General features: G+C 35.6%; 1 protein-coding gene across 2 annotated transcripts; it reads left to right on the top strand.

Annotated features, from left to right (window-relative positions):
• Nucleotides 1-2,744: 2,744 nt before the first annotated feature.
• Nucleotides 2,745-15,065, top strand: LOC131044706 (probable galactinol--sucrose galactosyltransferase 6). Of its 2 annotated transcripts, none has more exons than XM_057978094.2 (16): nt 2,745-2,958; nt 3,184-3,253; nt 7,775-8,028; nt 8,331-8,590; nt 11,062-11,152; nt 11,449-11,497; nt 11,614-11,705; nt 12,014-12,112; nt 12,240-12,374; nt 12,638-13,048; nt 13,156-13,297; nt 13,419-13,486; nt 13,665-13,799; nt 13,923-14,137; nt 14,219-14,307; nt 14,445-15,065. In XM_057978094.2, the coding sequence occupies exons 1-16, from the start codon at nt 2,846-2,848 to the stop codon at nt 14,811-14,813; spliced, it is 2,592 nt and encodes an 863-aa protein (XP_057834077.2). In that variant the 5' UTR covers nt 2,745-2,845; the 3' UTR covers nt 14,814-15,065. The 2 variants fall into 2 exon arrangements, with proteins under 2 accessions (XP_057834077.2, XP_057834078.1); XM_057978095.2 differs by having other exon boundaries at nt 2,809-2,958; nt 3,181-3,253.
• Nucleotides 15,066-15,513: the final 448 nt, after the last annotated feature.

The raw sequence follows: 15,513 nt of genomic DNA on the forward strand, positions 1-15,513 counted from the left end.
AATAATTTATTTATTTAAAATTGTGGTGCAACTTGCATTTGTAGGAAAATGCAAGTGGGTGGAGGGAAATAAGATTTTTTAGATAAAATAAAATATTTATTTTAGCCAAAAGGAGATGCAACTTGCATATGTTGTAAAATGCAAGTGGGGTGAGGGAAATAGGGATTTTTAATTAAATATAAATTTAATTAAATGGGAAAGGGGATTTTAATTAAATGTTGAATTTAATTAAAATGGAAAGGAGATTTTAATTAAATGTTGAATTTGAATAAAATGGCTAGAAGGGGATATTTAATTAACTATTGAATTTAATTAAAATGGCTAGAAGGGGATATTTAATTAACTGCCGAATTTAATTAAAATGGCTAAAAGGGGATATTTAATTAAATGTCGAATTTAATTAAAATGGCTAAAAGGGGATATTTAATTAAATGTCAAATTTAATTAAAATGGCTAAAAGGGGATATTTAATTAAATGTTGAATTTGATTCAAATGGATTAGATAGAAGAAAGGAGAAATTAAATCTTTAATTTGATTAATGGTTGATTAGAAGAAAAGAGATATTGATTAAACCTTAATTTAGTCAATAGGCGGATTAAGGTAATTAAACAAATATAAATTCATTTAATTAGTTGTGCAAGTTTTAGGTGTCTACACCCTCCATTTCCCTCCTTTTTGACGTGTTTTGTTTTATCAACTTGGTTTCTCGACTTTGTCATCATCAGGTTTACACTTCATCAAGTGGGTATTTCTAAAATTGCCACCATATTTTCACCCATCTTCCGGGCTTTCTAACCGTAGTTTTTTTTTAAAATTTGAACAACAATAACATTATTATTGAATTTCTTTTACCAGTGTCTCCATAGTTCTCAGAGACATACGTGTACCATTTTTTTAATAACTTTTGATCTACTTATACAAATTTTAAAAACTTTATATATTATTGTAGTGCCTGTATTTTTGATTGTTTTGGTGCAAGTTATGCTTTGCGTATGAACAGGTACCTGATTTTCAGGATGTGCTCGATTGGAAAAATCATAAAAAAACAAATACTCAACAAAAAATACGCAAATTCTAGTGCTCACTCTTAACTATCTTTCTATCAAAGGATTTGTCAAAATACTAAATCTAACTATGAATTTTTTGATGCGTGCATCAGACACTATGTTATGTTTTTTAAAAAAAATCAGGGTCTATTTTTTGTGCACGAAGGATTTGACTCCTTTAATCTTATCCAATATTGAAAAAGTTTAGTAGTTTGGTAACTAGATTCAGAGTACTATAATATTTGTTCTTTGATTATCTTCATATCTTGAATGGATGACTTTCAACTTTCGCCTCCAAGTTCAAGTTCCCCTGATTTCAAAAGAAAAAAAAGTGTCCACTTATACCCCCCTTTTTGCACACCATATTTGTGCACTTACCCAACCCTAAACCTAGTATTTGAATATTAAACTAAAATTAGACCCTAAGCCTCTACCTAATCGAACATAAAACCAATTTGAAATCTAACCCTAGTACTAAATCAAATTAAATGCTAACTATAAACCTAATTGAACCTTGAACTAAATTGAATCTTCAGATTGTACTAGATGACCAAAACAAAGATTATATCCCTCTAAAGATAGATATGTTAATTTTATATTTATTATTTTTTATATATTTAAACAATAATAATGAGAATATGTTCTACTAATAAATTAAAATATAACAAATACCCTCACAACAATTGAAACATACTCAATAAATCCCTTTCCTTTGAACAATAGGGGAAGATCACTAGTTACTGTTCATTATACAATAGCCATCCACTCCCTACACACCCAACCCCCCAATTATTAACTTCGAAAAAACTGAAAAAAAATAAAACTAAAAGCCCATTAATAAATTTCACATGTACCAGTAGCCGCTCATTTTTTAGCTTTTTTGAACCATAATTGGCCCATCTGTGCACCTTTTTTGGTACCATAGCGCACAACTACTAGGGCATTTGTGCAGAAGTATTGATGATTTTAAGTGCATGATTATTAAGGCATCTTTAAGCAGGTATCAGGCGACACTTTGAAATGTATACTTTCTAACTCTTTCGCGCATAACGGATCCCACAACGTGCATTGCTACTACCCAAAAGCTAAAACAATAGCTATAAGTAGTTAAGTAGCATGCAAAGACAACAAAAAAAAATAGTCAAAATCTGATGTACCATTTAGAATATGTGGATGCACAAAGTTAGATATAACGACTACTAGTACCCTTCCCCTATGTCCCTTAATTATCCAAACATGATCAACTATTTTATTTTTATTTTGATAATAAAATCATAAATGCCATCTACAACATATTAAACCAAAAAAAACTTACACAATCCGCTATACTATTACTAATTCAATATAAATTCCACAAAATGATCCTTGTATACACAACTGTGCTTTTTTATATAAACTGTGAGACTAAGATAAACCTTAAACACATGTCTAATATAATTTTTTTAAAGCCAAAGAAAACGTGTTATCCATGTATTACTTTGGTTACGGTTGCCGTGTCAAACTGCCATACGCTTGCTTGATGAACAGAATATTGATATTGACATTATATTAATATTTTGTCACACATGGAAACACGTGAGGGAAAAAATAAATATATCAGTTACTACCTGCCAATTTCCTGTGTCAGATTAGGTTGAATCCACGTCAGAGCCAACGGCATCCACGATGTTTGTAAATGTTGGTACGATCCACAAGGTGCCGTTGAGGAGCTACATTGCGCGCCCAACACGACTGTCTCTGAAATCCTCCGAAGTATATATACATTGTATATATCCAGACATTAAGGAGGAAGATCAGCATGGAGGCGCGGAAAGTAAGCGCAAGCCAGCTTTGCAGAGGGACATGCCGCCTTAATAATGTCAATAACACCCGTAAAATTGCTTCCCCCTCTTCTCCCTCTGTCTCTTACTGGTAAGATTCTCGTCTGATATTTTTTTGTTTTTATCTTTTAAACTGTCTGATTTTTGTTTCTTCGTTCAAGCTGGTCGATTCTACCCGCTTTAATTCTCGTTTCGATTAACTTCTTATTAAGTTTTGGAGGAAATACTTTTAGTTCAGTGCTTGAAATTTCTTCCAAATCTTTAAATTTTTGTTATGAATTATTGTTTGATAATCATAAATTATTGACTGCAGAAGGCCTCGTATGAGTTGGAACAGAAACTGTTTTAGTTTGTCCCAGCATTTCACAGGGCCTTTACCGAATCGGGTACGTAATGCTGTAAACTTCACTCTTGATCCTTTTCTAAAAATCCCCCTAAGATGCATAGCTTGATTATAGGAAATACCCACTGGCGTAGGCAATAGAGTTTGGAAACATCTAATCCATATGAACAGGTATGATAGTCTAAACTTAAGTCGAAATAGAATCCATTGGAAAAACAAAAATCTAGTTGTTTGTTGCGAATTGGTTTCCCCCAGTTTTGGCCCGCCTTAATGTTTTTGTCATGGGGTGGGTAATAACTAATAAATCAATAATTACTTAGCTTTTTCTCTTTGTTTCTTTCTTGTACAAGTGTTACCTGCATAAGGAGCTCTTTGTGCAATACAATTCATCACTTTTCTTGACCACCAAGTGTCAATCATTGTTTTGCAGTTTGTTATCGAAAGAAGTGCTTCTAATTTCAAGATTAATGGGGTCCAGAAGCCTGAAGTTGTAGATGTCAATTTAATTATGAGCCTTCTTTTAGGATAAAAGAAATATCAATCTCCCTGCATTTTGGAAAGCAGATGCTTTCTTTCTTTCTTTCACAGTAAGAAATTAAAGGTCATGCCACATTTTCAATCTCTAAAGCATTTGCCTCTGCTTTGAAAAACACACCTATGGCTTACTATAGCAGTTGTTATTCCTTAGAAAACCCTTCTTCCCTCACCCTTGAACCAAGGGTAAAAATAAATAATGTGTTTGCTTTCCTGATATTTTAATAAATTTTAGTGTTCCACGGGGACGTGTCCCCCTTCCCCCCTTACCCCACAAAACCTCACATTTCCGAGATGTCTCTAGGATGTGGGAACAAGTCGAGGAAGGAAGTCCCCCCGCTGTACCCCCATTGCCACAAGGACGCCACCGAGACGACAGGGACATCCCAGGCACTCCTAGGAATCCCTTGCCCGTCTCAGGGACACCTAAGAGTCACCCATAGTCCGCACTTATAAACTCGATCCTAAAGCAAAAAATGATGAAAATGGCATTCCAGTCTTCAAGTTAGTTTCGTCTTTTTTCTTTCTTATACTTCAAGTTATTTCATGTATATATTGGCAGGATGTTTGAGAGTGGTTTCAAATCTCTAGGAGTTATAATGTAGATTCTACGTTTTAGAAAATTTATAAATTCTCTGACTTAGTCAAATTTCAGAATTTATAAATTCTCAGACTTGGTCGAATTTAAAGATTTATAAATTCTCAAACTTAGTCAAATTTCAGCAATAGCAAACTCCCATTAACATTCTTTCGCTCTATCTATCTCTCTCTCTTTATCTCCCCCGAAGTCTAGACCTATCTCTCTCCGTATCACTCTTCCTCGATCCCCTCTCTCTACCTCTCTCTATCTCACTTTCTTCTCCCTCCCCCAAGATCTAGAGCTATCTCTCTACATCTTTATCTCTCTCACCTCCAGACCCTTGTAAGGGGTGCTATCCTCAACCTCGTTTTGGTGTTTCCCCCAAACCCCCATCAAACTATAAGTCTAAGAAAGTAATAGGCCAATGATGAATCGTGATCATAAAAATCTACATAATACATATCCCTTGTTGCAAATCTTTGCATATTCATAGTCAAAGCCACAATCAAGACCCCTGCAAAGGGCACTAGCCATTAAACCTCCACCCACCATTCTTATTGTTTATTCAATCATATCCATGTTTTTTATGTTTATTAAAACTTTAAACCTTTTTTAGGTTTTTCGCTAGTATTAACAATTGGAACCAATATCCTTTCTTTTTTTTTTTTATGAGAACCAATCCTTTTATTCTTGGGGTTTCCGCATTTGTAGAAAGGAAGGCAAGATGTATTGCTTAGATCATCGGCCCATTACTAGACGTATATTTCCTCCAAGTAATATGGCTAGAATTTGTAATTCCTTGATAGTTAAGGATAACGATACAACTGGTCAGCCAATAAGTGTGACTTGTGAGGTACAACAATTATTAGGAAATAATAAGGTTAGAGTTGTAGCTATGAATGCTACAAATGGTACTTAGTATGCTAAAGTTTCATTTGCAATTCTTCTACTTATTCTTGGTTTGCACTTTGCTCCCAAAATTCCAAAACTCTACCGAGCATTGTTAATGTTCAAAGTTCAAATTTTCATGTTTTTAATGTTTATTATTGTAAACTTTACATAGTGTGGCAAAATTTCATTTATAGTTCTTATACTTATTCCTTGCACATCTTTTTATAACTAGTTTTTCAAGTACTGTATGTATATTAACGTCGCCGTCCCCCTGCCATCCTCAAACTTAGGCCCATGGTCCCCATCCCCATGTCCCCCTATTAGGAAACTCCGTGGAACACTGTAAATTTATCATATTTAGCTTAGTTAAAATTTGAACCAAATTGTGTGCATCTAAGACTATGGGCTGCCTTATTGCTGAAGCGGAGTACAGCTCTATGGCCAATTTATTGTAGCGTCGGGTTGAACTTGGGTTACATGCTTATGGAACCATTTTCATCACCCCACAAACCCTTGGCACAAACAGAAGAAAATCCAAATTTATATGCACGAAATTTTAAGGAAAAAATAATCAAAATGGCATAAAGAGTCCTTAAATCTAGATTCCATTATTTCTTCTCCACCCCTCGCTTCTTTATCCTTTCTTATTTCTTTATTCCAAGGAAACAACAATTTCATTTATCACAGACTTCTCTCCTAAATTAGTATTTTTTCTGCATCAAATTCAGTTAGACCTACTCTTTCCTGAACTATAATAGAAGTGCTAAATAAGTATGTCATAATAACTTATGCATATTATGGTAAATAAGGCCTTAACCATTAGTGAAAACAGTCATATTTTAGGTATACAACTGCCTCCAGATGACTGAACGAAACTAGGTGACTGATTTTGTGCGTCCCCCTGCATCAAACCTTTCTAGTTTGAAAGCATGTAACCTCATTTGATTTTCTATAATAAGCATATCATGCTGACATAATTCTTCCAGCAAAGCAGGTGCAAGTCTCTCGAGTTCTGCTTGTGTTATCTAGGGAGCATTAGCTCATGGCTGGTTCTTCCATTAGACCAAGTATCATTCTGCAGTTCCACACCAAGATGGTATACCACTCATGTTCATTTCTATAATTTCTTAAACTATTTCAGAAGACTTCTCCGGAAATCCAATATCCCAGTTTGAAGTTGTCTTGAAGGTGTAATCATACAAATCAGCAACAATGAACATCCAACTTTGATGGTAACTCCAAAAGGCGAGCTTACTACTTAGTTTCCTTAAAATCCAACAAAAGCCAATTTCGTTATATAGGGATTTGGGAAACTGGTCTTCATGCAAATACACCATTTTTAAGTCTCCTTCTTGGTGGTACTTCTTTTCTCTTCTCTTACAGTTTGCCTTTTCCTTGTACACATTTTCATGCTGTTCGATATCATATTTGAAGCATTCATTAGTAGACTCTTACACTCAATCTTCTAGTGACTATATTTATATATAATATAGTTGTATCCTTATTTATTTACTCTTGGTTTTAAATGGCATCCAAATATCCTTACCCATACCCTTGTATCTTTAGATGACTATGTCTTTAACCTTCTTAAAGAATTCCATCATCCCTTCCATAAACTACAGACAGAAAGACCTCAATTCAGTCACTTCTCCAGGAGAGAACCCATATGCTTTCTCGAATGGAGAACACCTTGTTAATCAATTGACAGAATTGTTGAGAGAGCTTAAGCTTAAGGCAGCATCCAAACCCTCCTTTTGGCCAATCTTATAAAGCAGCATAACATGTTCGCATGAAGTTGATTTACTACTTTTCTTTTTCCAGTCATTTAAGCATTGTATGCAGAACTAAGCTTTGTGCCCAACATTTTCAATAGAATACATAAAATAGTGACAAGAATTTAGTATCTTTATCACAGGATATGTAGAAGAGCAATCCATGCAACTTTGTCACTTTTATGAAGAACAAGTCTTCAATGTCAAGCATCCCCGTGATTTTTACAAGCTATTAAATGAACACCTCTAGAAAATTGATCTGCAACAACAAAAACAAAAGCCTTAACACTAGGCTCTGATTTCAAGGGAATCTTAACATAAAATCTGTGGCCATCCAAATTTTGTTGCTCACAACTGGTGAGTTGAGAATACATACCCATCCACATGTGTGGCTACCTCCTTTCCCAACTGCCTAAGAGTCTGTTCTCTTCCAAAATGTTCACCAAGAACACCAGATACCTTTGGAAGTCAAAAACTCTCCATCCTGCACCATATAATCCAAAGGGACACTCCTGTCTCCTATTAAAGCCTCTTTGCTAGATTCATGAATCATAAGATCCTAGGCATGCCCTATGGGTTATGGGCTCCTTTTTTGCAGTGTGGGACTTTGTATTTAGGTTACTCTCATGCGACAGCACCTCCTTGCCATTATTCTAGCTGTTTGAACTGTGTGCCCTGTGCATTGTAAGTAGATTAAATTATTATATGTATCTCTTTGGACAAATTTTTATTTCTGGTTCTGTGTGTTTATTTAAAAAAATTCTTTTTGTTTTTTGTCCCAAGACAGAGGCTGGAGAATACCTTAAAGGTAGTAATTAGACATCAATCTACCCTAGAAGCAGAAGAGGATAAAACAAGCATGTCATCTGTGAAAAATTCCAACAATCAATTAATTATCGGTGAAAAGAGTATTCTGTCAGGTGTTCCAGAAAATGTAGTCTTTACTTGTGCCTCAGAAATTGGCCTTGAGGAAAGTTTACTTGTTGGAGCTCTGTTTTCAGAGAGTAAGAGCCGCCATGTCATTCCTCTGGGGACTCTCAAGTAAGTTGTTCTGATTTTGCTGATAACAGAGTATTTGAATCCATTTTCAAACTATTGCAACCCAGAGACATAATGCTGGAATCTAGCTGTTAAATTTTAAACTTTCATTTGCATTGTCTTGGCTTCTAGACATCCATGCAAGCTATCACTGCAAGTTGACAGAGCAGTTGACATTGCCATATTTTTGTTACAAGAGAAAAAGATATTTAATGTTACAGCTAAAATTTGTCACCAACTGATGCTGAAACTCTTAAGTAGATAACTTGATAAAAAGAATTGTAATCTGGGAAAAATATATGCAGGGATGTTCGATTTCTCTCTTGTTTCCGCTTCAAGTTATGGTGGATGACACAAAAATTTGGGGATTGTGGAAGGGAAATTCAACCCGAAACTCAATTTTTGCTGTTGGAAACCAAGACTGGATGCTCTTCAAACCAGGACATGCATTGGAGATCACGTGAGCAAATGGTCTACACAGTATTCCTGCCTTTAGTGGAGGGTGTGTTTAGGGCATGTTTGCAAGGAAATGAAAAAGATGAGATGGAACTATGCTTGGAAAGTGGTACATAAACTTAACTTCTTTTTTCAGTTTTTCCATTTATTGAATTCATGTGTTTTATCCAAACTAAGGTTGATTTGAGCACTTTTTATCAGTCTTGTTACTCTTGGTCGATACTCTATGTCTGTACATATTTATCTTCTTTTTCCTTCTTTACCTTTATAACTGGGGGTGGACCTTGTTTGTGCAGCAAGCTGAATTGCTTTGTTTCAACATTGAACTCAGTTTTGTTTACATGTAATTTTGTTAATCAAGATTCCAAAATTCATAAAATTGTATGGTCAGCAACAAGGTTTGAGAAGTGAAATTTGTACTTTATACATCATAGACATTTGAACAGCCCTCTCATAATTTACAAAGACATTTTTGCACATGGATTGTGTTTTGAGCGACGCATTATGGTTCCGATTGATACAGTGACAAGGTATTCTTGCAGTTGTTTCCAACTGCTTTAATTTACAAAGCTTTACTTCTGTTTCCTTTTCGTGAGTGACAGAGTACTTGTTCAATATGTATGCATCTATTAACAAACCTGCATAGATCCACCCAAAATATTTGTCATATGAAAAAAATCTAGAATTCATAGATCATCATTATATAATATCTATTCATTATGATTAATATACTCATGAAAATGTGAGAACCTCAAATACGCTTGTCAAGGGTTTGCACAGTGGCATTTTCTGCCATGCTTTGGATTTTTCTTGCTATCTTGAATCTGTCTGGTACAAAGTCACCATGTGGGATTTTTATGGTCATCTTTTACCCATGGAGTCTAGAGATTCTAGATGCCTTCAGTCAATTCTTCCTCAAGGTATCAAAGTTACCAACTTACTAGATTCGGCATATATGCACATCTGACCCACACCAGATTCACTCCATGTGTTCTAAATACAACAATTTTAACTCTTCTTTTACTTCCACACCTAGATTAGCATTAATAATTCAGATGCATTTCCTGTAGCATTTGAACAGTTTGAATGCTTTTGTTTTAACAGTCACACCCAGTGAACTGCATATTTTTGAAAAAAACAAAAAAAACTTTCGTTTAAGTCCTTAACTGATTCACGTTACCTCTAGGCTCTTGCATTTTTAGCTAGGTTGCCAGTTCTGGTTCAGGTATGGGTATGGGTATGGGTATGGATTTGGGATTTAAGCATGGCATTTCTTCAATACTTTTTCTCCTGGGGTCTACTCAGGCACACACTTTTCAGAAGACAAGATCAAATTCACAAGGAAAGTATCCCCAGCAAACAGCATCCTGCTCAGCAGAGATTTTAGGGTTTCACAAAATCAATGGCAAAAAACAAAGATAAAAGGATGATAGGGGTTTTTGTTTCCCTGGGTGGAAAAACCTTGGACAGCCTCAAAATGCTACCATGCTTAGAAGAATAGTGGCTATGGATTTTATGGAAGTCCTGATTTCACCTCCAAACATTGCCTTCAAAACAAAGACACACTGCTGATGTTCATCAGAAATCAGCATAGGAGCGCTAAGACAAAGGTACAGGAACTTCTGGGGCAAAGTTTAGAAGTGGGAAACCTGTAGTATCTAACTTATTTCACAGACCATTTACTCTTGCACTTTCCAACACCGATACTTAAAAGGATAGGTTGGTGAGAATCTCTACATCCAGAGACATTAGCAAAATATACTGCAACAAAATCAACATTGTATATGCTACAAACATTAGCAAACAAGACACACTGCTGATGTTCATCAGAAATCAGCATAAAGGCACTCAGCCAAAGGTTAAGGAACCCCCAAGGCAAAATATAGAAGTGGGAAACTTGTAATTATCTAACTTATTTAACAGACCATCTATTCTTGCACTTCCCAACATTGATACTTAAAGAGTAGTTTTGAGAGAATTTCTACATGCAACAAACATTAGCAAACAAAGACACACTGCTGATGTTCATCAGAAATCAGCATGGGGGCACTCAGACAAAGGTAAAGGAACCCCAAGGAAAAGTATAGAAGTGGGAAACCTGTAGTTTCTAACTTATTTAACAGACCATCTAGTCTTGCACTTCCCAACATTAATACTTCAAAGGGAAGGCTTGAGAAAATCTCTACAAGTTAAAAACATAAGCAAAGCATACTGCTACAAAATCAACTTTATACATAAAAGGAGACCATTCAAATGGAATAAACCATGCATTCTTCATTTCCAATGATTGTAGTGATTTTGGAGATCATTTCATTGAAGCATTTATCAAATTGAATCTCTATGATAATGAGATTAATGCACGTCTTTTCTGAAACACATGGCCGCTGAAATTATAAATTGTATTTTGGCATTTGAAGAGTTAGGACTTCATTTCTCAATCTATAAACAGAGTAGACAATTGAAATCCTTGAAAGCAATCTACTGTGGCAATTTAATTTTATAGAACCATTCTCTTTGCCATGCAAAGACGTTAATTACATAGAAATTTGATATTCCTTTCTTTGCAAATTCACATTGCAGGAGATCCTGACATTACCGAATCATCTTTCACACATTCTCTGTTGGTTCATGCTGGGAAAGACCCATATAAAGTAATTACAGAGGCTGTTAGGTAAAAGATTATACATCTCTCTCTCTCTCTAGAAAGAGTTGATCTGCAATTTTGTATCACGATTTCCTTTTGTTGACTTGTCTTATAGCTTGAGTAAGATTCATTCATGAATTCATATAGTTCTTTAACCGAATTGATTTAACAATAGACAATTATTAGATTGTCAGTGTTTAAGTGCACAGGTTTACACACACATTAAACTATACAAGAGAATACATACATTTTAAGATGGATAAATAATTAAATCATCTGATATGCAATGTAAATATCTAATATTTTTTCACTTTGTATTCCAGGGCTGTGGAGCTTCACTTGCAGTCATTCCGTCACAGAGATGAGAAGAAGGTGATGTTCATGATTCTTATTTAAATTTTCGTATCATTTTCATTTTTGATTTCAGAGCATGGGAGAATTGTTTTCCCATTGATTGGCATAAATTCACAATCTTGTGAAATCAGCAGATGCCAGGAATCATTGATTGGTTTGGATGGTGTACCTGGGATGCATTTTACACTGACGTCTCTGCCAGAGGAGTAGAAGACGGATTAAAGAGGTAAGACCAATAATGTTAATGTTTACTCTGGAATGCAAAGGTCTTTTATAATGTTAATCTCTTGTGTTCTTTATTGTATTATTGATTTTTGCCTTGAAATCTGAAGTGAAATATATTGTTTAGGTTAAAGCATTCAAAATTGCCTTTGGCATTAATCAACTGGTCTACATATTGATATAGGACCTTTCTTTTTCTGTGCTCCTGCTTCATCTGTGAGCACTGGTATGGAATGCTATTAAGCCATTGGCTTTGATTAGCATACATATCATAGAATTTGGTTTATGTTTCTAACAATGATCAACTTACAGTCTGTCAGAAGGAGGAACACCACCACGTTTTGTTATAATTGATGATGGTTGGCAATCTGTTGGTACTGACAAAAAAGAAGAAGATGCTCCTGATAAAGAGTAAGCATTGTATTTTACGGTTTTTTTCCTTTCCAAAAGGTACATAAATATTAAATATTAGTGGCCTGTTGTGAAATCTGAATGCTTAATGGAAAATCAATCCTCCTTTTCATCTTGGGCTGTTCAGGGCATTGAGGCGCTTAACTCACATCAAAGAGAACTACAAATTTGGAAACAATGGGAAAGCGGGTGAAGAGCAAGAAGATCCAGCCCTTGGCATTCAACATCTGGTTGAAATAGCTAAAAAGAAGCACAATCTAAAGTAAGCATGAAACCCGTTTTATATCTGAAAGCATGAAACATGTATCATATTTAAAGATTTTAACATTAAAATGCTAGCAACTAATTCAATTAAGTAAAATTGGCAACTGAATGATTCATTAATATTAGACAATGTCTATAAACAAAACCAAACTGATTTCTAAAATATTAAAGTATATGGTCAGACCATGATAACATTGACCATCTGATATTGATTAATTCACTTCCCATTCATAGAGCTATGAACGTCCTCTGTGCTTGTAGATATGTGTATGTGTGGCACGCAATCACAGGCTATTGGGGAGGAGTTAAGCCTGGTGTTTATGGAATGGAACAATATGAATCTACTATCAAATACCCCGTACATTCTCCAGGTGTCTTGAACAATGAACCTGGAATGGACTCAGATGTTCTTACCATGCATGGAATTGGTTTGGTAAATCCTGCAAAGGTTTTTGAGTTCTATAATGAATTGCACAGCTACCTAGCTGCTGCTGGAGTTGATGGGGTCAAAGTTGATGTTCAATGCATCCTTGAGACACTTGGAGCAGGCCTTGGTGGACGAGTAGCATTAACTTCACAATACCATAAAGCATTGGATGCCTCTATTGCTAGGAATTTCGCAGACAATGGGTGCATTGCATGCATGAGCCACAACACGGATGCACTTTATTGGTAAATGATGTGCTTGATTTCAAACGCTTTCATTCTTACTTTTTTATTTGAATTGGGTTCTAAGAGAGCTTAACAATGGAGTCACGCTTTCACCTATTTATTTGCAGTTCAAAGCAAACAGCAGTTGTAAGAGCCTCAGATGATTTCTTTCCAAGGGACCCTGTAACTCACACAATCCACATAGCTTCAGTTGCTTACAACAGCGTCTTCCTTGGGGAATTCATGCTACCAGATTGGGATATGTTCCATGTAAGAAAATTTCTTTTCAAAGAATTGATGTAGCTGTGCTGGGAAGTTCTAGCTTTTCATTTGAAACTTGAAAGGTATATTCAATGCAAACAAGAAGGATAAAATATTTCAATATTTGCAGAGTGTTCATCCTGCTGGAGAATTCCATGCCGCTGCAAGGGCAGTTGGTGGCTGCCCTGTGTATGTTAGGTAATGATGACAACTTTTCAAGTGACAAGAATATTTTGCTATTGGATCTAAATTTGCAATACCTGAAATGGCACATTACCAACAAATCAAAGAAAAATGGGACATATTTTAACCAAAATAATTTGCTTATTTTAGAGTTTGTTTGAAATTTTATGAGCATATCTCTGACCTTATGCAGTGACAAGCCTGGTCATCACAACTTTGATTTATTGAGGAAGCTTGTTCTCCCAGATGGTTCTATTTTGCGGGCACAATTGCCTGGCCGGCCTACATGTGATTGTTTATTTAATGATCCTACTCGTGATGGAAAGAGGTCAGGGAGAATCATTTAAACCATAAATTGCGCTTAACCAAATGATTTAATTGTGGACTCCATTATCGACTCAAATGTCTCGCTACCTTAACTGCTAATTTTGGCAATGATTGTTTCTTGCAGTTTGTTAAAAATTTGGAACATAAACAAATACACTGGAGTTTTAGGGGTATTTAATTGCCAAGGTGCTGCTTGGAGCCATTTAGACAAGAAAAATGTATTCCATGATAAAAAACCCAATGAGATATCTGGATCTATTCATGCGCATGACGTACACTTGTTGGAAGAGGTAGCTGAAAATGACTGGAATGGGAACTGTGTAGTGTATTCTGACAAAGGTATGGCCACGAAACAATTTCACACAATGTTTCCTTTAGCATAAATACCCAATTGATTTTTAATGTTTGATTTTATGGCAGGTGAGCTTGTGCACCTTCCTAGGAATGCTGCTTTACCAATTACACTCAGAGTATTGGAGCACGTAGTTTACACTGTAACGCCAATAAAGGTCAGTGGTCTCTGAAGTCCCCTAAATAGAAGCAACATCTCCTAATGAGGTCACACAGAAAAGCTTGATACTAACATTTATTTGTTTCATGCAAAATTTAATATATCGTGCAAAACTCTCCTTGGTTTATTTTGCAGAATTTAACAGGAGGTGTCTCCTTTGCTCCGATTGGTCTTATTGACATGTTCAATTCTGGAGGTGCCATCAACTCATTAGACTATAAAATACACTATCAAAACATGCAGAATGAGTTTATGGAGACTCCTAAAGTGTTAGGAATTCCAGTAAAACCTTCTGAAGACAGTGGCCATGTACCAACAGCAACCATCCAGATGGCAATCCGTGGATGTGGGCGGTTTGGAGGCTATTCATCCATCAAACCAAGGAAATGCTTTGTGGACTCTTCACCAACTGATTTTTCATATGATTCTGTCTCTGGCCTTGTGATGCTAATTTTGGAAAAACCCAGGGAGCAACAGATTTGGAATGTGACAATTGAAGTCTAAGTAGTCGCTGCAGTTATCTAATATTCTTAGCATAATTCCTGCTTCCTGGATTTAACAATATGGCATAATTGATGGTCAATGTATCCCGTTTTGAGCAAAGCTAGCCAATGGCATGCAAAACTAAGTCCAGCTGAAAAAAATTATTTAGAAAAAAGGGGATTCTGAAAAATAAAATACTCCATCAGGGAATTGTCATGTTTTAAAATGAATGTCTCGTAAGAGATCCGATTTAACCAAAGATTTTTTCTATGATTTTGCTATGTCGTCTATATTAAAAAGATACCTTTCCAAATATGGCTTATTGTAGTAACACCATTGTTCCTTGTGTGACAAGCCATCCGACAAGATTCATTTCAGCAAGTAGACTCGTATGTAAATTCTGGATGAGGAATCAGTGAACTTGTATAGATAAGACCAGCATCCATGGCAGCCACTGATCTTATTAGGGAAGTTGAAGTTGGTACCGGCTGCTACCTTTATCTTGGTTATGCATAGCAACAGAACAACAGCACTGGAATTCCCATCTCTGATCTGCTTTTGCTTTAATTATGGATTTCTTGCTGAATGTATTGCATACCTTTCGGTTTGTTTTCTGACTTAAAAAATCCTTGGTGACCATTTCTGAAAAGAAGTATCCCAGGTTTGCGGTGGGAGGAATTTTGCTAAACGTACAATTTTTTACTTTTCTCGCCTTGCTGAA

This window comes from Cryptomeria japonica, chromosome 3, assembly GCF_030272615.1.
Source record: "Cryptomeria japonica chromosome 3, Sugi_1.0, whole genome shotgun sequence".
NCBI lineage: Eukaryota > Viridiplantae > Streptophyta > Pinopsida > Cupressales > Cupressaceae > Cryptomeria > Cryptomeria japonica.